The sequence below is a fragment of the Alnus glutinosa genome, chromosome 8 (genome assembly GCF_958979055.1).
Source record: "Alnus glutinosa chromosome 8, dhAlnGlut1.1, whole genome shotgun sequence".
NCBI lineage: Eukaryota > Viridiplantae > Streptophyta > Magnoliopsida > Fagales > Betulaceae > Alnus > Alnus glutinosa.
The window spans coordinates 1652482-1677265 of NC_084893.1; the positions used below are offsets into that span (position 1 = coordinate 1652482).

The window sequence follows — 24784 nt, forward strand, 5'->3', positions numbered from 1 at the left end:
AACATATATATATTCCATTATCGCATACTTACCCACTAATTATTAGGTAACATTAATTCGGTCATGCAGATTTTTGTACGGTCAAATTAAACTATAGGTATGTATAATACAAAGAAAATATGGTCGGAATAACACCAGGAGCCAACAAGGGAGCCTCCAAATCCAATAGTTAAAAGTCAAATAATTTTCTAAATGAGATTTTTATTTTTATTTTTTTTGTTGGTAATAAACTTCACCCAGAGGATAGAACAAACAATAAATTAAAATAGATAAATTAATGCTTGGTATCCCGGCAATTTTTTTTAGAATTTGGTTCAAACCTAATGTGTTACAATCTTATGAAACAGTGACACATTTTTCTAAAATGATAGATCTCATTAAATTATGACACATCAGGTTATAACTAAATTCTAAAAAAAAGTGTTTGAATGTATATGATTCTTCATTAAAATAAGCTAGGGGCAAATCATTACCAATATAAATGGGAAAAGAAGGGAGGAGAGAAAAATAAGTCGGAAGGTAGCCGGAGGCCCAGAGTGAACTCCAGTTGTCGCTCAATAAGTTACATGATAGGTGCACAAGTTAGCACTTATAAGAGTTTTTGGATATTGGATGTCATGTATAAGATTAAATGGGTACAACTCGAATTCGTTAACTTTGTATTGAGTTTGTATCATATTCAGGTCGTGTCTAGATATGAGTATAAGACTATAGATGTTAATTATAATTCAGTCAATTTAATTAAACATATCTGATTTCTCAATTATAATTTGCCAATTTTATGTTGGGTTTGTATTTAATTTCGAAATGGTCAGAAATTTTCTACAAACCGGTTTGTAGGAAATTTTATACAACCCACGTACAAGAGTGACACATGTCATTTAAACATGTAAGAAACACATATTTTCTTATTAATGCTATTAAAAAACATGTGTTTTTTACATACAAAGGGACACATATCAATCTTATATGTGAGTTATATGAAATAATATATGCTTCTTACATGTCAAGGGACAAATATCAATTTTATATGTGAGTTGTATTTAATTTTATATCAAAAAAAAAAAAAAATTGTTAACCTTATTTTATATATATATATATATATATATTTCTGTATTCGTAACATACGCCGTACGTAAATCGGACACAGGGGTATGAGGTATCAAACTGTCGATGCACCAACCGAACACAGACAAATCAATTTAAAAAAGAGGAAAATGAAAAAACACAAACCAACAATTACATAAAAATAATAAAGCAAGTTCCTTATTCTATCCCCCATCTCTCTCACACACACATTGCATTTGTTCAAACACGAAGGCAAAAAGAAAGAAAGAGAGAAACAAAAAAACAAAGACAAGAAGTAGAGGCGGCATGGTTTCGACGAGGAGAAGTGGATCTCTCTCCGGTAACAACAACAACAATAGCAAGAGATCATCGTCGTCGGAAGATAAACCTCCTTCACCGAAGCGTCCAAAGGTTTTAAAAAAGGAAAAAGAAAAAGAAAAATAAAAATAAAAATAAAAATTCAACGCCTTGAATTTCTTTTTTGCTGAAATATTTGGGAGAGTGAGAGTTTAGGGCTTTTGAGCGATGGATTTGTGCGGTTTCAGGTCGATAATGGGGGTGCCTCGGAGAAGCCGACGCCGGCGGGGGCCGAGAATTCTAAGGAATCGTGCAGCGCGCCTCCGACGTCGGAAAACGCGCCGATCGCCGGAGACGACGTGAGCCCGCGGAAGGGCGAGGCCACGCCCGTGGCGGCGCCGATCGCGGAGGGTGAGCGTTTCTCTCTCGCACTCTGAAGAGCTTTTTTTTTTTTTTTTTTTTTTTTTTTTTTTTTTTTCCCTCTCTTTGTGCGTTTCGATTTGTGAAATTTTTTTATAAGATTTGGGTTTGGCTTTCAAGGGGCTTCGCCGGCGGTGATGGCGGATAAGCCGAGGAGTTCGTTCTCGTCGTGGAGTGGTTATCAGAAGCGGACCAATCCGGCGACGACCTTCGAGTCCTCGATGCCATGGTGCAAGCTCCTATCACAGTCTGGACAGGTTTTAGAAGCATTTCTTTTGGTTAACTGGGTTTCATTTTGTAGGTTTGAGGATTAGATAAAGCGGGTTTTTTTTTTTTTTTTTTTGATGTTGTTGTTGTTGGGTTTGAGTTGAATTGGGAAATTGTAACAGTCTACCAACTGGAGCTCGTTACTGTTGACGGTTTAATTTTTCTGTGTAGTAAGTGCTTTTTTTTCTTTCTAATATATGCCGCAGAATGCAAATGTTCCCATATGCACTGAGAACTTCGTGATTGGTTCAAGTAGGCACTGCAATTATTCATTGAAGGATCAGAGTGTTAGTGGGAATCTATGCAGAATCAGGCACACGCAGGTATATTTTGAGCTTCAATATGATTATGCGGCCAAATATTTGTAGGATTGAAACGAAATTGGGCATGGTTTTGCTCACAAGCGAGCACATACACGTTTGTTGTGACTCTGATTGTACTTGGGTGTTATTGGTTTTCTGTCTTTTTGGAGATGAACTCCTTAGAAATATGTACATGCAGTATGAGTACTCATTATTTCTGGACATGATCAGCGCGAAGGCGTTGATGTAGCCGTGCTAGAAATTATGGGGAGCAAGGGAACGGTGCAAGTAAATGGGACAAATGTCAAGAAGAGTGGCGGCAGCTGTGTGCTTAATTCCGGTGATGAGTTGGTGTTCGGGGCAAACTATGCTTATGTATCCTTCTCTTTAGTTTTTGGGTGGTTCTTCCGTTGAGTTGTCTGCTCTCCCCCCCTCCCCTCCCTTTTTTCCCATTCCTTGTTATATTCTTTTTTTCTTAACTGTGACCGAGTGTTTCTTATCAAAAAAACTGTGACCGAGTGTCTACAACTGTGTTTGTGTATTCCTTAATCCTTATCAACATAGATCTTTCAGCATCTGATGAATGAGGTTGCAGTTAAAGGTTCAGAGGTTCAAAGTCTTGGAAAACTCCTGCACCTCGAAAGGAGGGCGGGAGATCCTTCAGCCGTGGCTGGAGCTTCCATACTGGCCTCTCTTTCTAGCATGAGACAAGATCTATCACGTTGGAAGTCTCCAGCGCAGACCATCACTAAAATCCACCAGGGTCCTGAGGTACCTACTCAATCTGTTGTTCATGATGGCACAGAAGTTGAGCTTGATGGCCTGGAATGCAACTCGGCACCAAACAGTGGGAGTGATAAAGCTGCAGAAATTGGAACAATCGACAAGAACTCTCTTCACGATTGCAACCCGGACTCTGGCATAGAGACTGGCAATGTAAAACTCTCTGGGGTGAATGATTTGCTAAGGCCTTTGTTCAGGATGTTAGCTCAGTCAACTAGTTGTACACTGAAATTGAGCAAAAGTATCTGTAAACAGGTTTTGGAAGAAAGAAACGAGTGGATGAGGGATTCGCAGCCAGCATCAACGTCGGGTATGTCTTTGCGGTGTGCAGCATTTCAAGACGATGTTTGTGAAGGAATTATCGATGGCAGAGACATAGATGTTTCATTTGACAGCTTCTCTTACTACTTAAGGTATAATTCTTTCATGATATGCTAAAGTAGCTTGATTCAGTATCACACCGGCTATTCATTAGATCTCTTCTTACTTTTAGATCTTTTCAGCTCCAAATTTTTGTCTGTGTGCTGTGTACAGTTTTAAAATACAATTCCATTTTAGTTACTTCTTTATATTTGGCTTGTTTTGCCTTCTTTCCTATATTTCTTATTCCTTTTTTTTTGGTTGGGGGGGGGGGGGGGGGGGGGGGGGTTGGGCTTGTGTAAGGCAGAATGGATATTTCTGTTGGATAAACTCTATTTTGCCTTTTTCTGTGGTCCTCAATTACTACTGAATATAACAATGTGTAAGTCATGAAAATGTAACATGACGTGTTTGTTGCATTTTTCTTGGGTAATATTCAAAAAACTCTAAAGTTATTAAATCCTTCCTGAAAAGGCCTCTGTTAGTCATTAGATGTTACTTATGGAAAATTCCTCTATGTCAAGTCAAACGGTTTATTTTTTGACCTCTAGTGTACCTTTTGTTTATCAAATCATAAGTTTTAAGTTACTTATCAAAAAAAAAAAAAAATCAGAAGTTTTAAGTTCTTTTCTGAGAGAAGAATAGAAACCAATTTCATTAACTTATACCTGGATGGAACATGTAATGCAACGACAGCTGCGTTTTTAGCTCTTTTAGGGAATCCCCAATTTCCGAATCCCCAATTTCATAAACCCTCATTCTTTTCAAGTCTCTTTTTTTTCTTTTTTCTTTTAATTCTCTTTATACTTGGACACCTGCTTTTTTAGCTCCCTTGGTGATTAGTTTTAATGATTTTCTTGTTCTTTTTTCTCTTTCTAGTTAGGCATTTCTCTTGTATACTTCTTGTGTATCTGGGTTTACGTTTTGCAAGCAGTATACTTCCTGTGTATTTGAGTTACATTTTGCGGTTTTAACGATATTTTGATTACTTAATAAAAAATAAAATAAATATGATGGTGCTACTTTAACTTGTGAAGAAAGGGTTTATTTTATTGTTTCTAGTGGAAGGAGATTAGATAGAGCCCGGTGTTTTGTGGTTTCCTAACTTAGATCACATAGAACTGTTATTTTATATATTCATTTGTTGACTGGTGATGATATGTTAAATGTTTCGTGATATTGAATTATGTAGTTGTAACTTGTGGTTTCAAATTTTTTTTTTTCCTCTTGCAGTGAGAACACAAAAAATGTGCTGATTGCAGCTTCATTTATACACTTGAAGCATAAAGAACATGCAAAGTATACCTCAGAGCTTACTACTGTGAATCCAAGAATTTTGCTTTCTGGTCCTGCAGGTCTGTGGAGTTTTTTTTTTTTTTTTTTTCCAAATGAAATTTAATCTTCAAGATATGTTTTGATGCTGTATTGGCTTACATTCCAAAAAATTGAACTGAATTTTTCTATTTTTAAATCTCTTTACAGGGTCTGAGATATATCAAGAGATGTTGGCAAAGGCACTTGCTAACTACTTCGGAGCTAAATTGCTCATATTTGATAGCCATTCATTTTTGGGTGTAAGATAAAATTACCTTCTTGAGTGTGAAATTAGTATTACAATTGTACCTAGCTTCTTTTGGACTCTTATATTGGAGTTAAGGCTCTCCTCTTTCCTTGCTGTTTGAGGGGCTCCGGTGACTAATTCTCATCATGGTCCATTGAGTCGTTGCAGCTTTTATTTAGTTTTTATTTTCATGATCTAATTTCTCTTTTGATGTTGCTTTACTTTCGTTTAGAAGAGATTGTTAGACTAATCGATTGGAATATTAATAATAAAACATATTGTAGGGTTTATCATCAAAGGAAGCAGAGCTGCTGAAAGATGGATATAATGCAGAAAAATCCTGCAACTGCCCCAAACAAAGTCCTTTACCCATGGACTTGACTAGGAGCACGGATCCATCAGCAGTGGAAGTAGATCCACTCAGCTCTTCAAATGCACCTTCTTCGAATGGTTTGGAATCTCAACCTAAGATGGAGACTGAAACTGTACCCTCTGCCTCTGGGACATCTAAGAATTACGTGTTTAAAATAGGTATTCCATTTTAAGTTACATATAGAGATGCCTTTTGCACTTCACTTTCCAGTTTTTCTCCCACTTTTTTTTGATGTTTTTGATATTCTTTTGTTTTCCTCGGCATCATTTCTACAAATATGAATTGTGCAGGTGATAGAGTACGATTTAATGGTTCAGCTTTGGGTGGCTTATATCCAGCAGCATCTCCTTCACGGTAACATCATCATGGATAAAATTTACTAGGGTTGTATTATCTTCTTATCTTATTTTTTATGAATTATATTATCTTCTGACCTTAAGGAGTGCTTCACTTCTATTTATAAAGAAGAAAAAGAAAAAAAAGAGTGCTTCACTTCCAGATGATGTTTGCCTATTTGATCTCTGTGTGATTTTCAATTGAACTTGAGTTTTATATCTCTTAGAGCATTAGTGCTTAGGCTCTCCCTCTCTCTCTGTCTCTCTCTCTCTAAACTTAGGATATTACATTGATCCTGTTTATTTTTGCGCAAGATGAATTTTAGGATTATCATGCTGTAAAATATGCTTGTTAACTCAATGTGTAGGGGCCCACCTAGTGGAAGCCGTGGAAAGGTGGCATTAGTTTTTGAGGAGAATCCATTGTCAAAAGTTGGGGTAAGGTTCGATAAATCCATTCCAGATGGGGTTGATCTTGGAGGTCACAGTGAGGGAGGTCACGGATTCTTTTGTAATGGTAAAAATCCTATTCAGTGACACCATTTAACAAGCTTCAACCTGGCAATTTGTACTATATTTTTCAGCATTTTCTATTGCTCTCTCTCTCTCTCTCTCAGTTACTGATCTTCGTTTGGACACGGGCTCGGAGGAATTGGACAAGTTACTTATTAACACTTTGTTTGAGGTAGTTTTTTTCTCCCTGTTTTGTGCTTCTTCTTTTCATCATCTTCTTGATGACTTAATAATATCTTTTTCTCAGGTTGTAACTAGCGAAAGCAGAAGCTCACCTTTCATTCTATTTATGAAAGATGCTGAGAAGTCTATGGTAGGAAATGGAGACTCATATTCTACATTCAAAAGCAAACTTGAAAAGCTTCCCGATAACGTGGTCGTAATAGGTTCACACACTCATATTGACAATCGCAAAGAGAAGGTAACGTGTTGGGGATTTAAAATTTCCCTTCAATTATAGTCAATGCATTTCTATTTAATACAATGTGAGATGAGGTATTAAATAATTTTGTCTTTGCTGTGTGTAGCAGCAAACTTTGGTGGCTTTGTCCATTAGATCATGTTGTCTGAAGTGTGTTGTGCTCCATTTCTGTTACTTATTAAAAAAAAAAAGTGTGTTATGCTTCATTTCTATCTACTAGACCAATAATTCATTCGAATTTTTGCCCTCTTTGCCAGGCAAAATTTTCAGTACGAGATTAGGAACTTACAAGATATGAATATTAGGTTTTTGGTCAAAAAGTAGCAGGGTTGACAACACCATTTTCTTAATGGTAGGGGGAGATTAGTACTGTAGGTTTTAACACTAAAGGAATTGCTGTGGGATGCCATCTAGTCTAGGAGATGGATGCCTGGAGGAAGTACAAACGGCCTTCATATGGAAATATGCGAATGTATAAGGGCTGGGGAGTGCTGCCTACTAAGGGCTAACAGGTGTACCAGTATGACAGAGAAAGAAGAAGTTGAAATAGGTCCTGCTTGGGGAACCACTCATCACATTCTACTACAATTATTTGCTGCTTACCTTGATGGTCTGAGGACATGAACTATTTCCGTCTTAGCATCTACATTGTGTGACATGTACCCGTTTTTGTGCTGCTTAAGAGAGCAATCCACTTTCCAGGGTGGTGTTTGGCATGTGACTTAATAGTGTTATTTAATAGAACAATAGAAAGTTTAGAAGGAAAAGAATATGATAGAAGGTCACTGCAGTCAACTTGAGGTCAAATCTTGGATTTAGGGGAAGCTAATTGTTTTTTTTTAACCTGTATATAGCATTTTAGAGTATTTTCTTTTGGCTTCCTCATGTACAATTGTGATCACCTTACTGTGTAATTTTTTCCCTTGCAGGCACATCCTGGTGGTCTGCTTTTCACGAAATTTGGCAGCAATCAAACTGCTCTTCTTGACTTGGCTTTCCCGGTAATGTTTATACTCTAAAAACATCATGGCTTCCTATTTTTCCTTAAAGTTGTGCATGCCTATTTTGAATGTGGATTGTTCTCTGTGTAGAAAAAGGGTCATTTGCAACTCAAAGTTTTTATTTATAAGAAAGATGTGCTGCTGTTATTAATATTTTTTGGTTTCTTTATGCATAGACCTTTGGAGAGGCATTTCCATAAATTTAATCTTGCTTTTGATGCTTTGAAATATTTATTGACAGATTACATTGTTCCTCCTTTTCCTCTTTTTCCTCTTGCTTCTTCGTTTATTCTAATATATGTCCAAGACTATGTTATGTGTTTCTTTGGACAAAAAGAAAGTTTGCAGTTTAGGATATTCACTTTACTAATTTGGAGTCTGAAATGCACGTGCCATAATATTCTGCCCTGTTAATCAGTAATACCTAAAATTTTATCTCGTCTTTTTTTTAGGTAGAATGATTAAAATGTTTCATGAAAAATATTTTTTTGATAAGTAATTTAAATTCATTAAAAGCGGAGTGGGGCGCAACCCTAGTATACATGAAGTATACAATAGAATATTATGTTATGTTTTTTCCCTTAATTTTTTTCTAATGATTTTCCTGCTTCAATGTTACACCCTCTTACCGTAGGAAGACGATATTATGCGTCGCTTGAATCAGAAACATAAGGATATGAGAATTCAATCAACTTAAAATCAAAGTAAACCAAATGTTTCATAACAATAAAAAACTTAAACTATCGTATTACTGTTATTACAACTCATCCCATTAAACTTAACCTTTAAACCCTTAGTCTTAACATAGCAATCATGCTGGAACAAATCAATCTAATGTGCTACGTGCACTTATTCAAATCCTCTTCTAGGTGAAGGCTTCCGGCTCTAGTTTTCTTGGCCTGTAACCATCTATGACATTACCTGTGTTGTTTTTTAAACATAAAAACAAAGGGTGAGTCGAATACTTAGTAAGTAGTTACAACATACAGTAAAAGACATTAGAAACAATTTCATTTCAAAAACATGAAAAATGCAGGCAACATTCACACATATCATAAATCTTCTTTTTCCTCTCAAGTGGCTGACACACAATTATGCCATGTGTGTAAGGGTTGGCAATCACGAGGATCCTGGATCCGCTACTGTGGCCACGGGTGGAGCCGCGTCTAGGATATGGACATCACTCGATAAACAATGGTGCACTTGAGCGAGCCATTCCCGGTAGATCATACAAGATTGTTGTCCCCGCCCATTAGCTCTAGTACCATCCCACCATTTCATATGGCGAAGAAAAACAGTTTAGAACATTTCATGTGTTCATACAATTACCTCCTTTTTCTTTCCTTCCTTTCTTCTCATTCACTTTTCATCAAGCATCATAACGTATTTATAACATATTCATTACATAGAGGAAGCATGCGCATTAAATCAATTACATTTAAAATTCTTTATCAAACATATAGTATTGGATGCATAAAAGGGGCTACCAAATAAAGGCTAACATTATATCATATACCTTGAAAACAATTTTAAGAAAAATATGGCATTGACATTTAAAGAAGGCTTTGAAGGATCCAGGTTTGGATTTCGTCAACTACTTTCGGGAGGATATAAAAGCCCTGATGGTTCGAGGGAATGGGAACAAGGCCGGCCGCTTCCTAGAGGTGGTAGCCTACGCTGAGGGTGGTCGGAAAGGGGCTATTTGGCTCCCCGAAGGCCGTGGTGGGTGGGGTTGGTCTCGGGTGGTGGGTGAGTTGAGGAAGCTGCTTTCTTTTCTCGGTTTAAAGGCTCGGTCGCCGGGTGGTGGGATATCTTCTTCGGAGGGGACTCCGAAGGGGGGGGGGGGGGGAGTTGAGCAAAGCTCTGGATTTTCAGGGAGCCACAGATGGGTCTCCGACGGGTGTTAAGAAGGGAAAGGGATCAGGTCCTCCATCGTTCGCGGAGGTGGTGCGCTCGGGAGCTACCGCCTTTGTCTTGGGTTGTCGGTCTCCGGTGCTGATTTCGGGTCGGTGCGATTTGGAGAAGAAGCCGCCACCAGTGGGTTGCTCCGCCATGGAGAAGCAAGCGACTGGTCCCCTAGGTAAGGACCGTTGTGTTGATGAGCGTCTCAGTTCAAGAGTTTGCATCTGTTGTTCGGCTTGCGTGTCTGGAGGGTTCGAGCAGATTCTAGAGATCCTTGGGCGCCTTTCCAAGGCTTTGTTTTGGGCTTGTGGGTCTTCGCTTAGATTGGGCTTGAAGTCCTCTGTTCGGCTTAAAAGAAGGTTGGGCTTTGTAGCGGGCCGGATGCTTAAGAGGTGCAAGTCTGCTTTCAAAGGGTCCCGGTTTCGAGCTGGGGCTAAGGTGCCTAAGCCCTTTGAGAGGGCTGCTGAATCGGGTCGTGAGTCGGTTTCGAGGCGGGTCTCGGGTTCGGGCTCGAGTCCTAGTCTAGGTTTGGTTCAGCTTTCTTTCCCCCCGGAGGCGTCGTCTTCGGCGGCCATCTCCGTTGAGTAGCCTTTGGCGGCGGTTCCAGGTCCAGTCGTTCAGCGCTCTCTCATCCCGGAGGCTTTGTCTCCGGCGCCTTCTGTTGAGTGGCCGTCGGCGGCAGTTCCTGCAGGTCCCGTCCAGTCGCTCTTTGCTCCGGTCTCTTTTTCGGCGTCTTCCGGGTGGGCCTCTCTTTCCCCGGCGTTTTTTGTGCTTGCTTCTCCGGTGTCTTCTGTGCAAGGTTCCTCTTCTGCTCTGACGGAGGAGGTTTTTCAGTCCCCAGGTTCTTTGAAGGGCTCAAACCTTGCAGAGTTTGGCAGGGCTCTTCCCTTTTCGTCGGCTGCTCCTTCGGCTCCGGCTGGGTTGTTAGTGAGTTCTGATTTTTCCAGTAGCTCGTGTGGTTCAGGGACTTCCGTCTCTGCTGTTGCTCCTTCTCTCTCAGGAGCTTCTAAGTTGGGGGTGAAGATTCGTTCTCCCCCCCTTGCTGCATTTTAAACCTTTTCAGCATTATATTAGGAGGGCTAGGGAGTTTAGGGTAGGTCACTCAATGAAATGGAATGATGGGTTATTATCGGACTCTCTGGAAGCATCGAAGTTGTCTGCTAGCCTTGTTGTCAATAAGGTGTTGATGGTTGAGCCTCCTGCGATAAAGGTTGTAAAGTCTCCAGTGAAGCAGGGCATGCTTAGGAAGGGGTTTCTCAACCCTCGCCCGATTGTTTCAAGCCCTTCGGCTTCGCCTCGGGAGGTCATCGATGTCGGGGTGGTAGGACCTTCCTCCCCTCCGAGTGGTTGCATCATTCCTTTTTCTGTTGAGGGAAATGGATTCTCCCAATCCAAGAATTGGCCTATCGGTTTTGATCATAACGGGGAGATTGTGGTTTGGGAAGAGGAAGATGAATTTTGGGATGGATTACCCTTGGATTGGGCGTTGGATGAGGATTTTGCGTTGGCTGGGGACTTTGGGGAGGAGGTTATGGCAATTCGAGATGCCATGGAAGAAGAATTTCAGCGGGATAAGATGATTGCGCGCCAGAAGTCCAAAGGAAAGAGAGAGCTCCTGAATCTGCATAGCTCCATCAATTATGGCGACGATTTTATTCCTGTTAGGCGTAGGAAAGGCAAGGCTCACGTGAAGTAGGCCTTGGCGGGTTGTGGGTTGTTTTTTCTGTTGCTTTTTGGATTTGCTTTGTAGTTCGGCTTCGGTCGGCTTGGGTTTTGGGGTGTCTCTTGTGGTTTCGGTCGGCTTCAGTAGGCTTGGTCTTTGGGTGCCTCTGGGTTTTGGTTGTAGTGGGTGTCTTTTTTTGGGGGCATTTCGGGTTTTGTGGGTGTTGTTGGTGCGTTTTGCTGTTTTTGGGCATGTTCTTGGGCTTTGGGTTTGTAAGTGCTCCTCGTATACTGCCTGTGTACTGGGGCGCCTTTCACTTTTTTAATAAAATTGCTTATTACTTATCAAAAAAAAAGAAAGCAAAGGTTTGGTCATATCTACTTACCTCGTTCCTTAGCTTTAGGAATTCAACGCACTTGACTTAGCAACCTAAGCAAACATTTACGAGCAATTACTATCTATTAACGCTTTCGTATATCATTTATTCTTTTTTTCTTTTCTTTGTTTGATCTTCCTAACCATTGCTTCCACACTAAGTGGCAGATTTGATATCTCCTCTTTAAGACACTTATTTCGTATTTCAAGTTCGATTCTTTTCTAGAATGATCACACTATGCATGGATGTTTTGTTTACTAACACCCAAATTATGCAATGTGAGCTTATTCTCGTGCTCTTTAGAGTGTAGGTCCCAACACCATTTACATAGTCTTTATACAGGGTTAAGTTCGATTCTTTTCTTGAATGATCGCACTATGCATGTGTGTTCAGTTTACTACACATGAATCATGCAATGTGAGCTTATTCTCGTGCTCTTTAGAGTGTAGGTCCCAACACCATTTACATCTAGTCTTTATAGGGTTTTTAAGTCACCTTAAGGTCCCCAAGACAGGTCTGGTCTTGGTTCAAAAAGATAGGCATTAAGGCCTCAAGGTTCAACTAATGTGTCAACAAAGATTACTCTGTGCAAACCCTACATATGTCCAATGATCGCATGGTTTGGACCATTGGAGAGACAACTCAAAGAGGATTTGTTCTATGGTTACTTTGTTGCAAAACATCCTTTTGGAAAAGGCCCTACAGCCACCTTTCTTGGTGACTGCAGTGCTGCAGAATTTTTTGCAGCAACCTAATCTTGTTGTTTGGTCTCTACAGTGCATTGTGACCCACTTGACCAGTCATACAACATGTTATGATAATGTCAAACATTCAGGAAATCATGTAATTGTGTTGTATAAACCATATCCATGTCGTTTAAGAGAAGAAATCAGATCCAAAGGGTTTTTCCTTGGTGCTGACAGCGTGCATAGGAAACTCAAACATCAAACTTTAATGCTGTTACTCATACTTTTGTAGGTTTCTGTTATGGTTCTCATAATAACATAACTAAATATCAATTACAAAGTGGCTTATTAGAACTCAGACCTAAGCAAAATCTGGCAGTGAACTAGAAGAAATCCAAAAGACATCTTTTCCTCTTTGGCAGCAAGAGTTCTCTGTGCAAGAATCAGGTTGTTACACTGTTTTTGCAAGATTTAGGACAGGAATTAGGAAAAACACAAAGGAGAAATATTTCTCAGATTTATTGAAAAGGAATTCTCAAAAACTTGAAGGAATAATTGAATACACTTACCAAAATCTTGACTAGAAGCTGTACAGCAAGTGACAGCTTCTGGGAGTCAGTTTTGAGGCTCAAATTGCAACTGACTTTGCATAAAAACAAATATAGAAATTTTAGGTAGGCTATATGCAATCTGAATTTCAGTTTTTCAATAGAAAAGTTAGAGAAAATCTGGAGAATCCTACCTGTTTTGGTTGCAGCTGTGACGGGGATCATTTGTAGGTATTTAGGTCTGAGCTTGGAGAGAGAGAGAGTGAGAGACTGACATGAGATGTTTTCTGGAGGCTGTAAAACTGGCAGCTGTTAGAGTGAACTTAGGGCACGTTTGGCACGCAGATTAGAGTCAGGAATGGAATAGCTATTCCTGCGGAATAACTATTCCATTCGTTTATTACTCCGCTATTCCCAGGAATAGCTATTCTTCAAATTGAGGAATAGCAACATTGACAGAAACACCCTCACACCCACTTTCTCTATCGTCACCCCCTCTCTCTGCGATGGACGAGAACTTCCATCACACCAACCACTGCCACCTGCTCCACCTACGTGGGAGTTGCCAAAATTGGATGGCTTGGGGTCATGGTTGGAGGTGGAGGCTGAGGTGAGGAGCACTTGACAGTGGTGGTGGAGTTGATTGGCTTCTAGTTGACGGCGTTTGAGGGCCAATTCTTCTCTGGGCTTTGGTCAGGAAGACTAGCTTCTTGGCGGCGGCGCTGCTGATGGCGGAAACGTCTTTTGATTGAATGTTTCATGGTAATCGCACAACTGATTGGAGGGTAGAGAGATGTCTTGCTTGGGTCACTGCATGAGGGGTAAGATGCACTCCTAGGCGCTTCCGGAAAGTGTTGTTGGACCAATTTGTTGAAGTTTATAGCAGATACAGAATGAAAATGATACAAAACCAAACTTCAGCCATTTTTTTTTTTAATATACTTTTTCTTTTCGGAATTTGATTTGTTCTCGGTATTGTTTGAATGAAAAATGATACAGAAAGAACCAATTTGTTGAAGTTTATAGCAGATACAGAACCAAACTTCAATTTTGATTTGTTCTGGGTATTGTTTGAATGAAAAATGATACAGAAAGAACTTATTTGTTGAAGTTTATAGCAGATAAATAGTGTTACCGGAATATGAATTATGCTCATCACATTTGGACAATGTTCTGGGGATTATGTGATATAAAATTAATTCTTCTCGTCTATGAAAGTTGGAGGTTCTGTTGTATGACGATTTCTCCTCCTGATTTTGTTCTGTATCACCTGAAGAGATTGAAGCAGATATCGAACCACCTGAACACCTTGAACTCATCATGCTTGGTCCTTTTATATTGGCTTTCAGACACATAGTTGGTGAAATCCACTCCACAATAAAGTGTGCTTGAATTTAATTATATTGCTTATTGTTGTGGCATGAATTAAAACAGTAAAAGCATAACTATTCTATTCACCAGTGTATTGCACTATACTAAACAAAGGAATGCTTTTTCAGTTTTTCTATTCCAGTGTTACAACCAAATTAATGAATAAGAATAGCTATTCCATTCCAGCTTTTTCCATTCTAAGTAATAGCTATTCAGTTTCCCAATGGAATAACCATTCTGCGTACCAAACGTGCCCTTATGGTTTTTATTTAGCTACAATCTAGCAGTAGCTTAGGGTTTTAGTTTCCTTGTAAAACTAAACCTCTTTTCTTTTTGAAATAAGTTAGGAAACAACTCTTAGAAAATAGGTAGGAGTTGGGATTCAATTAGGGCTTGTTTTAACAAAGAAAACTTCCCTTTTTGGAGAAAAATAAACCTGACCAGATTCTATTAGGTTTTGGACTTTACCATTATTGACTTTTTTGCCCTTTATAAGACTTTTTCAGCCCTCTAACATACCCCCTATTAAACCCATGAAATTAAAAGAGATAATTAAGCAAACAACTACCACACCTTTTTTTTTTTGATAAGTAAGGTTAGTTTTATTGAAAGCGTAAGGCGCCCCTACGTACACTGAAGTATACAACAGGAAACACCTAATTAGAACAAGAACAAGAAGCAAGAAGCAAGAAAATCAGCAAAGCTGATGGATAAAGGGTACAAAAAAGTCATCGACCAGAGATACAGCTTACGGAGAAACAACTCTAACACCTCTTCAAGGGAGCTTTCTAGGTTCTCAAAACACCTAAGGTTTCTTTCTCTCCAAATACACAAAAATAAGCATATAGGCACCATCTTCCACGTTGTAGCGCTCCTTGATCTCCCAGACTTCCACCAACAAGCAACTAGGTCTAGCACACTCTTAGGCATGACCCAAGAAATACCAAAGCGAGAGAAGATGTTGTTCCACAGAGCGGAGGCCACATCACAATGCAGAAGAATATGGTCCACTGATTCCCCATCTCGCTTGCATAGGCATCATCTATCTACAATGATTATGTGCCTCTTCCTGAGATTGTCCAAAGTAAGGATTTTACCTAGAGCTGCAGACCATGTGAAGAAAGCTGCCCTCGGGGGTGCCTGAGACCGCCACACACTCTTCCAAGGGAACCGAGTTCCACCAGAACACGTGAAGGAACCAAAATAATTCTTAACCCTGAACACACCTTTCTTGGAAGAAACCCAACTAAGGCAGTCTGCCCGATCTCTATTCACCCTAGTAGAGTGCAAAACCTGAAAGAAAGAGGCCAAAACATCTAGTTCCCAATCATACGCCTCTCTAACAAAGCTCACATTCCACTGAATGGACCCGCCCAAAATCTCCATATTGTCAGCCACTGACGCATCTTTTACTCGAGCAATACCAAAGAGATCAGGAAACACTTCTTTCGGAACCGTATCTCCGCACCACAAGTCATGCCAAAATCTAGTCCTACTCCCATCCCCCACCTCATATATAAGAAATCTGGAAAAAGTCTCCCATCCTTTCCTTATGTACTTCCACAACCCTACTCCAAAAGCCCCTGCAAACTCACGGGAGCACCACCCACCCCACAAACTACCATACTTGGAGTCCACTGCAACTCTCCACCAAGCATCTCTTTCCAAGACAAAAGCGCCATAACCATTTTTCTAACAATGCACGATTGAACAACACCAAATTCCTAATGCCAAGCCCCCCTTTAGAAATTGGGGTGCAAACCTTTGCCCAATTCACCAAATGGTATTTAAATTCTTCTCCCATTCCACTCCAAAGAAAATCTCGTTGTAGCTTCTCAATGCGAGAGGCAACACACAGTGGAATAGGGAACAGAGACATGTAGTAGGTAGGTAAGTTGGAGAGAGTACTCTTGATAAGGGTCACCTTCCCTCCCTTGGAGAGGTATGACATTTTCCAACTAGCCAACCGATTTTCAACCTTCTCGATAACTCCATCCCAAATACGAGTGGACTTGTAGGAAGCCCCCAAAGGAAGACCTAGATACTTCACTGGCAAAGAAGCAACTTCACACCCTAAAATGTCGGCTAACCTTCCCACTTGAACGACATTCCCCATTGGAATAAGACTAGATTTGGCCAAGTTGACCTTTAAACCCGAAACAGCCTCAAATAAGAGAAAGAGACTCCGCAAATATCGCAACTTGGAGGAGCAAGCATCACAGAAAATCAAAGTGTCGTCAGCAAACAAAAGATGTGAGAAAGAAGCATTACCCACTCTGAAGCCATCCAACAAACCCCCACTGACCGCCGTTGTAATCATACGACTCAAAACCTCCATAACAAACACAAACAAAAGAGGAGACAAAGGATCCCCTTGCCTCAAGCCTCGAGAGTTACTGAAAAAGCCCTTGGGCGAGCCATTAACTAGCACCGAAAACTTCGCAGAAGAAAAGCATCGAGCTATCCACGAACACCATTTACCCTCGAAGCCGCACCTCCTCAACACATACAGGAGAAAATCCCAATTAACATAATCATAAGCTTTTTTCAAGTCCATCTTGCAAATGACGCCTGACTCCCTTGATCTAATTCGACTATCAAGACATTCATTAGCAATAAGGATCGGATCGAGAATCTGCCTCCCTTTGACGAAAGCACTCTGGGATTTAGAAATAACCTTTTCCAAAACCGTCTTCAATCTGTTAGCCAAAACTTTAGCAATAATCTTGTAGATACCTCCCACAAGGCTTATGGGCCGGAAATCTTTGAGAGAGATAGCACCAGGAATCTTAGGAATAAGCGCAATAAAAGAAACATTCAGACTCTTCTCAAACACTTCTTTAGCATGAAAGTCAGAAAATACCTCCATAATGTCCAAGCGCAAAATCTCCCAACAAGCTGGGAAGAAAGCCATAGTAAATGTTCACCATTCATAGCGAACACTACCTTCCTAACCTCCTCCTCCTTGAAGGCTCTCTCCAACCAACTTGCTTTTGACTCTAGAATAGCATTAAAGGAAAGATCATCCAACCGAGGCCTCCAACTGTGCTTCTCAGAGAAGAGATCTTGATAGAACTGAACTACATGCTCACCTATCTCAGCCGGATCAGAAGAAATAAAATCTCCAATCAACAATGAGTCAATAGAGTTGTACCTTCTATTTGAATTGGCTATGGAATGGAAGAATTTAGTACATTTATCACCTTCTTTTAACTACTTCACTCTGGACTTTTGCCTCCAACTAACCTCCTCCAAAAGAGAGCATCTCTCTATCTCATTAACAATCTCTAACTTCTTTAGGAGTTCCCCCTCAACCAAAGCCCTACTACCTTCAATAGTATCGAACACCTGAAGCTCTTCGAAAAGCTTTCTCTTGTTTCTCTCTACGTTACCAAAAACCTCTACATTCCAAGTCTTCAAACTTTGTTTGAGAGCCTTTAGCTTACAAGCTAACACAAAACTAGGAGTGCCATGAAAAGAATAAGAATCCCATCACTGTTTCACCAACCCCACAAAGCCATCCGCCTTAAGCCACATATTCTCAAACTTGAACGGCCTACTTCTTGCAGAAGAGAGAGCATAATCGAGAAGAATAGGAAAATGGTCAGAGTAAAGGTGGGAAAGCCTCTTCTGAGAAGTCACCGGAAACCTAGCTTCCCAATCAGGAGAAACAAGAAATCGATCAATCCTGGACCAAATGGGAGGATCACAAGAGATTGACCAAGTATTAGATCCTCCAGCGAGAGGAAAATCCATAAGACCTTGATCAGAGATAAAATCACAAAAATCCCTCATGGCAGACACACTACCATCTCCAGATCTGTCGCTAGGGAATCTAGTAATATTGAAATCACCCCCTATACACCAAGGCATCCTCCACCAACTAAGGATCCCAGCCAACTCATCCCAAAGCCCCCTCCTATCAATCCTGAAGTTCGGACCATACACTCCTGCAAAACCCCACTCAAAATGATCTGTAACATTCCTAAAGGAAACTGCAAGCGTAAAAACCCCCACGCACACATCTACTTTTTCCACCACCCTCTTATCCCACTTGATCAGGATACCCCCGGAAGCCCCACATGAATCCAAACAACACCAATCCACATGATTGCACCCCCATATGCTTTGCACAAAACTTCTAGACGGATCTATAACTTATGTTTCTTGGAGGCAAATAATATCCACCTTCCAATCTCTGAGCAAGTTGCAAATCCTTAGGCGTTTGCGCCTATCGTTCAGGGTGTCACATTCGATACATATCAATTTTGGCTTATAGTTGCAAAAGCTATATTTTAGTGCATATATAGAACACTCTTTTGATAGCTGAAGTGCAATTCTGAAAGCGGGAAGACATGAAGGTACCATGTTCCTCTGGGCCATCTTGGAGATTGACTTCTAGTTTTACCGAGTCTCTGCAGGTTGAGATTACTTCTTGTGTTTGACATAGATCATGGAGAGTTGAAGTTTGAAAGGATTTTTTTTCATGCTATTAATTAGTTTTTATGTATAGAACTCTTTGCATAAAATTTTATTCTATTTTTTAACATGTCTATGTGCTCCCTCTCACACATAGACAAAGCTTATTTTTATGGACTATTGTACAGGTTGTTGAATGAATATTGTGAGATTGTGCTGTCGCTGACAGAAATTGTTCATTTACAGCAGCATGATCTTACTGCGTTTTTATTTTTCAGGATAGTTTCGGAAGACTGCATGACAGGGGTAAGGAAGTCCCGAAATCGACAAAACTTCTGACTAAGCTTTTTCCCAATAAAGTAACCATTCACATGCCACAGGTCTGTATAGTGGATTCTGTATGTTCAGTTACTTGGCTTTGCTTTATCAATGTGTTGCAGAAGCTTATAAATCTTTGCAGGATGAAGCGCTTCTTGCTTCGTGGAAGCACCAATTGGATCGAGATTCCGAAACCCTCAAAATGAAAGGAAATCTAAATCACTTGCGCACCGTGAGTAATTTTCCCTACTTACATTATGGAGCATCAAGCATTATTGTTGCTTTTAATACTTAGTTTAAAATCACTTCATAGATAGGTACATTAGTCAGTTAACATTTCTAATAAGTGATACAAAAGTTGAATTTTGAAAACCTTTTTTAGGTGTTAGTTAGTATGTGGAATGCACAGGGAGCATTCTGCATGAGTGTTCACATTTTACTGTGTTGAACTTTGTGCATTGGTCTATGGTTGAAAATGGGGTTTTTTGCAAATGATACTGATGTTTACGGCTAATATGTGTAGGTTCTTGGTCGGAGTGGGATGGAATGTGAAGGACTTGAGACATTATGCATTAAGGACCAAACACTTACGAATGAAAGTATGCTCTATTTTATTAATATCTAGACAAGATGGTTTGCCAGTTTTACTGTGTTTTATTTTAACCTTTTAATCTATTTGTTTTGTATTGCAGGTGCAGAGAAAGTAGTTGGATGGGCTTTAAGCCATCATCTAATGCAGAATCCTGAAGCTGATCCTGATGCAAGGCTTGTATTGTCTAGTGAGAGGTAATTGATAGGTTGTTTGCTGCCATCATTTTCATTCATTGTTGGCTGAAATATTAGTTATTGGATGGAAATTACACAGTTGTAATGCCATATTGCAATTCTGGCAGCATCCAGTACGGGATTAGAATCTTGCATGCTATCCAGAATGAATCTAAGAGCTTGAAGAAGTCGCTTAAGGTGATTATTATACATTTCCCCAAAAGATTGTACTTTTGACCAGTTTTATTTTGTGCAACTGTTGTGTAATAATCTTTCTACTGATTTTTTGGGCTGAAATCAGGATGTTGTCACAGAAAATGAATTTGAGAAAAGGCTTCTAGCTGATGTTATTCCACCCAATGACATTGGAGTTACTTTTGATGATATTGGGGCTCTTGAAAATGTGAAGGATACGCTGAAGGAGTTGGTGATGCTTCCTTTGCAAAGGCCTGAACTTTTTTGCAAGGGCCAATTAACTAAGGTTTCTATGTTCTCTCTATTCAGAGAAAATGTGATGCTTTATTTAAATATTGATGAGTTACAATTAGTTGGCCTATTGGTTCATTTCTTTCTATCTATAATTTCTACTACAATTTTTTATGGCTTAATTATTAATTTTTTAATTAAAGAAACATTTTCACTTTGCTCCTAGGATGTTGGTTCCATCATAAACGGGTTCTATGAGCAGATCATCTATTTTCAATCTTTTCTTGGGTGATCTTAATCTAGAGTAGTTTGACCAATATTATCAAATTTAAATTTATTTTTTAGAAGCTGATTTTCCACTCTCCTATTCATTTTTGAACTTCTTGTGTTATCATTGCTAAGTACCGGTGAAATTGAAAAGATGGAAATGTGTGTATAATGGGTTTCTGGCTTTCTGCACAAAATAATTATGCTTGATCTTTTATGAGTTGGTGTAAGCTTCTATATTTGTCTGTAAGTATAACTAAACACAAATACGTGATCATAGATACCTGTGTAGGTTTTGAAACTGTTAATATCTTTGCTCTGGTTATTATTATTATTTTTAAAAATGTTATTGCTTCTCCGCCCTTAGATTCTTCCTTTTCCTTCATAAATTTGCTATAAGCAACACTCCATGCCTCTTCCAGATTTAACAGACATACTGGTGCAAGAGAGCACTTGTATAAGCAGCTGCTATTGAGCTGATTTATAAGTTTTTAGAGGAACAAGCTAACTGTATATCTTTTGTATCTAGCCTTGCAAGGGCATATTATTATTTGGACCCCCCGGAACAGGTAAGACAATGCTGGCGAAGGCTGTGGCCACTGAAGCTGGTGCAAACTTCATCAACATTTCTATGTCCAGCATCACATCTAAGGTTAACAATGATAATTTGCTTCATTGACCGTGGCACAATCACTATGACAACTTCATTTCATAACTTTAACTGATGTTTTGTCCTTACTGCAGTGGTTCGGTGAGGGTGAGAAGTATGTGAAAGCTGTTTTCTCACTTGCCAGTAAAATTGCGCCCAGTGTTGTATTTGTTGATGAAGTAAGCTTTTTAAGTGCTTTCATGTTGAATTTGTGTTTGTGAATCATCCTCAAATCTTTTTTTTACTTGGTCTTCTTATAGGTTGACAGCATGTTGGGCCGGAGAGAAAATCCTGGGGAGCATGAGGCCATGCGTAAGATGAAAAATGAATTTATGGTGAACTGGGATGGCTTACGGACAAAGGACACAGAGCGGGTTCTGGTACTTGCAGCTACAAATAGGCCCTTCGACCTTGATGAAGCAGTCATTCGAAGGCTTCCCCGTAGGTAAAACATCATGTCAAACTGGGCCCAAAAGTTTCATGCATACTTATGGACGTAAAAAAACTTGCCACTGTGCTTACACGCATCTCTTGGGCTAGATTATTTAATTTTAACATCCTGGTAACTTTCGAGTGTAACAGAGCCCATGTTCTCATGCTGTATGTTCTTCGACAGATTGATGGTAAATTTGCCAGACGCAGCAAACAGAGCGAAGATACTAAAAGTCATACTGGCAAAAGAGGACTTGGGAGATATTGATTTTGATGCAGTTGCAAATATGACAGATGGATATTCTGGAAGTGACCTGAAGGTGACATTTGTTGCTAATTTAATTGATGGTTGCAGTTTTATTGTTATTCAATCACCGGAGTGACTGTCATTATATTTACTGTCATATTGCAGAATCTATGTGTAACTGCTGCTCACCGTCCAATTAAAGAGATATTGGAAAAAGAAAAAAAGGTTTGTATCTTCTATCCAATCAATGAGCAGTTAAGCAATTTGTTCTTCTTGCTCATCAGTGTTGCTTGTGATGTGTTATCAAAGTTATTTGGGGCAAGCTGCAGCCCAATCTTTACCTGCCAATCGAGTTTACTAGTATCATGTGTTTGCTGATCAAAATACCTAATCATTAAAAGGGCCTTCAAAACATCAATAGGAAAGTAAAGCTTAAAAATTATATGCTAAATGTCCAATATTCTACTCCTGTGATGCATATTTGGTTCCAAAGCCATTTTATACATCAACTTTTTATTGCCAATGAGCTTCAACTCAAAAGGCACGTCCTCCCCTGATAATAGGGTTGAGGTCGTGGTCATGGATTCAAAAACCACTAGGTGCATGTGACTGATAAACTAAAAAACAAAAAACAAACACGATTTATTAAGAAACTGCAGAATGAATGTGAACTAAAGCATGAAAGAGAAAAACTGAATTACATGTGCTTGTTCACTTAGATTCATTACCAGTAGATGTAGGTGCTCTGCCTGGAAGCAAATATTCTGTAATCTAAATATGTTAATAAACATACAGGAACATGCTGCAGCTTTAGCAGAAGGAAGACCCACTCCAGCTTTGAGTGGCAGTGCAGATATACGGTCTTTAAACATGAATGACTTTAAATATGCTCATGAACGGGTAAGTGAAACTTATATATCCATTGATGTGACTCTTTTTTTTTTTGTTTTCTTAACTTTTTTTTTAATCTGGGAATAGGTATGCGCGAGTGTTTCATCCGAGTCTGTGAACATGACTGAGCTTTTACAATGGAATGAGCTCTATGGTGAAGGGGGTTCCAGAAGAAAAAAGGCTCTGAGCTACTTCATGTGAGGGATTTCCTGTACAAATGGTTATTTTTTACTCATCTCTTTGTTCTAAGCCCCTGTGCTTTAGTGAGTTTTGCTCTTTCTCTTAGGGCTTGCTAGGGAGCCGTTTTGTCTGTAAAATGAAATATAGGCATTAAGTTGTTTTTTTCCCCTCGAGTTAAATTTGTGGTGGAGGGAATAAAGTGAGTGTTAGCCCTTCCAAAGCCTTGGCTTGGCTCCACTGCTTTTGTTTTGTTCCCCATCGCCTTGTTGTCAACATAAAGAACTTGTATTTTTGAAGTTTATCAGCATCAGAAAAAGAAAAAGAGGACCCTATGCGCATATATATATATATATATATATCTATATTTATAGGCGTTCTTTATGGGTTTGTTGGAAATTGAACAATAAGCAGCGACACTGACGCCATATTTATGAATGTATAAACTATATATTATGCATGCAGAGCCTGTTCAACAGTACTTTGACTCGACATTGTTATGGAGGATGATTTCCTTAAGCAACTATGGCCTATTTATTTATTCATGCTGAAGCAAAGAGTATTATTTACTTTCATATTTTTCTTCTTTACCAAGAATCTGTTGATACACTGAACTCAAAGAAAATCCCAGAAGTTTTAAAAATAATGAAGGTGAACTTGAGATTGTAGATCAAAGACTTGCTTTTCCATACACCAAATTATTTTTAATCTTTACCCGTTCATTCATTGAATCATTCTAAAATATGCAAATTTATTTCTTAATAAAAGACGAATGTTCTCCAAATTGGGTTGAAGGAATTTTTTTTCAATCTATAAAATTGCCATGTGTTTTTCAACATGTGAGAAGTAAATGATATTTTAATTAGCATGTCAGAATCACTTGGGTTTTTAATAGAATTTTTAGAAAAAGTACAAATTTTTTACATGCTCAAGAGATGCATGACATTATTATAAATTGGGTTAGAACTCAATTTGTTCTTTCAAAACATAGTTAAAATGCAGTTAATTGGTTGATAAATTTTGTAAAAGAATGTTGTTTCTATTTGGCTTGGAAAGTTGTGTGATTTTAGCAATGCACCATTATCGGTTAAAAAATGAGAAATTAAATATAAATAGTTGAAAATACTACATCTTAGTATTATTATTATTATTATTATTAATTAAGGTTTTCAAATTGTCATTTTTTTTTATAGACACCCTTCACGATTTGTTTAGTTTGGCCTGCGAAATTGCAGTTGGACACACTCATTAAAGCATTTTCTAACTTTAATGGAGAAAACTATCTTATGCAAAAAAAATGTATATGAAGCTCTCTCATTAAAGCATTTTCTAACTTTAATGGAGAAAACTATCTTATGCAAAAAAGTGTATACGAAGCTCTTATATGAGATCTACATCCGTCATATGGCATTCACACTTGGCAAGTTGGCTAATCAGAATGCAAATTTGGGTGAAAATGTAGATGTATTTGACTATCTACTTTAGCTCAAAAGTTGGTGAATTGCTACGGTGCTCATCAAATGTAGAAGGTAATAAAAAAAATAAAAAATAACTCCCGATCAGACACGTATATGTGCTTTGAAAAATAAATAATATTTAAATGAAATAGTGAAGGTGGATGGTTAAAAATATAAAATGAGATGTAGGTGCTTTGGAAAAACGAGTAAGTAAAATAAAATAAAATAAATAAATGTGTTTTTTTTTCTTTTAACTAAAATGAAGAGGATATTTGCTAAACAGAATGTGAATTGTTTTATACACTATATTTTCTTTATGAGTAATGCTATTATTATATACACACTGATATCTTACTATGCTTATGTGATAGTGCCACTCTATCTTTAGATTTTTTTTTTTTTAATAAGAGGTGATCCAAATGTGAATTTATACTACCACATCAATATAACTAGATAATAATAAAATATTAGTGTGATATATTGCATTTC

General features: G+C 38.8%; 1 protein-coding gene across 3 annotated transcripts; it reads left to right on the forward strand.

Moving 5' to 3' along the window:
* Positions 1–1273: 1273 nt before the first annotated feature.
* Positions 1274–23177, forward strand: LOC133875603 (uncharacterized). Of its 3 annotated transcripts, none has more exons than XM_062313782.1 (28): positions 1274–1479; positions 1614–1776; positions 1906–2042; positions 2259–2375; positions 2586–2729; positions 2919–3305; positions 3393–3550; positions 4731–4852; positions 4980–5071; positions 5343–5589; positions 5722–5785; positions 6135–6283; positions 6384–6451; positions 6527–6700; positions 7630–7701; positions 18945–19046; positions 19127–19216; positions 19508–19583; positions 19677–19770; positions 19878–19947; positions 20051–20230; positions 20972–21094; positions 21187–21270; positions 21352–21536; positions 21708–21843; positions 21936–21995; positions 22566–22670; positions 22749–23177. In XM_062313782.1, exons 1-28 carry the CDS (start codon positions 1375–1377, stop codon positions 22860–22862), a joined length of 3618 nt encoding a protein of 1205 aa, XP_062169766.1. In that variant the 5' UTR covers positions 1274–1374; the 3' UTR covers positions 22863–23177. The 3 variants fall into 3 exon arrangements, with proteins under 3 accessions (XP_062169766.1, XP_062169767.1, XP_062169765.1); XM_062313783.1 differs by having other exon boundaries at positions 2919–3290; XM_062313781.1 differs by having other exon boundaries at positions 2919–3550.
* The last annotated feature ends 1607 nt before the right edge of the window (positions 23178–24784 follow it).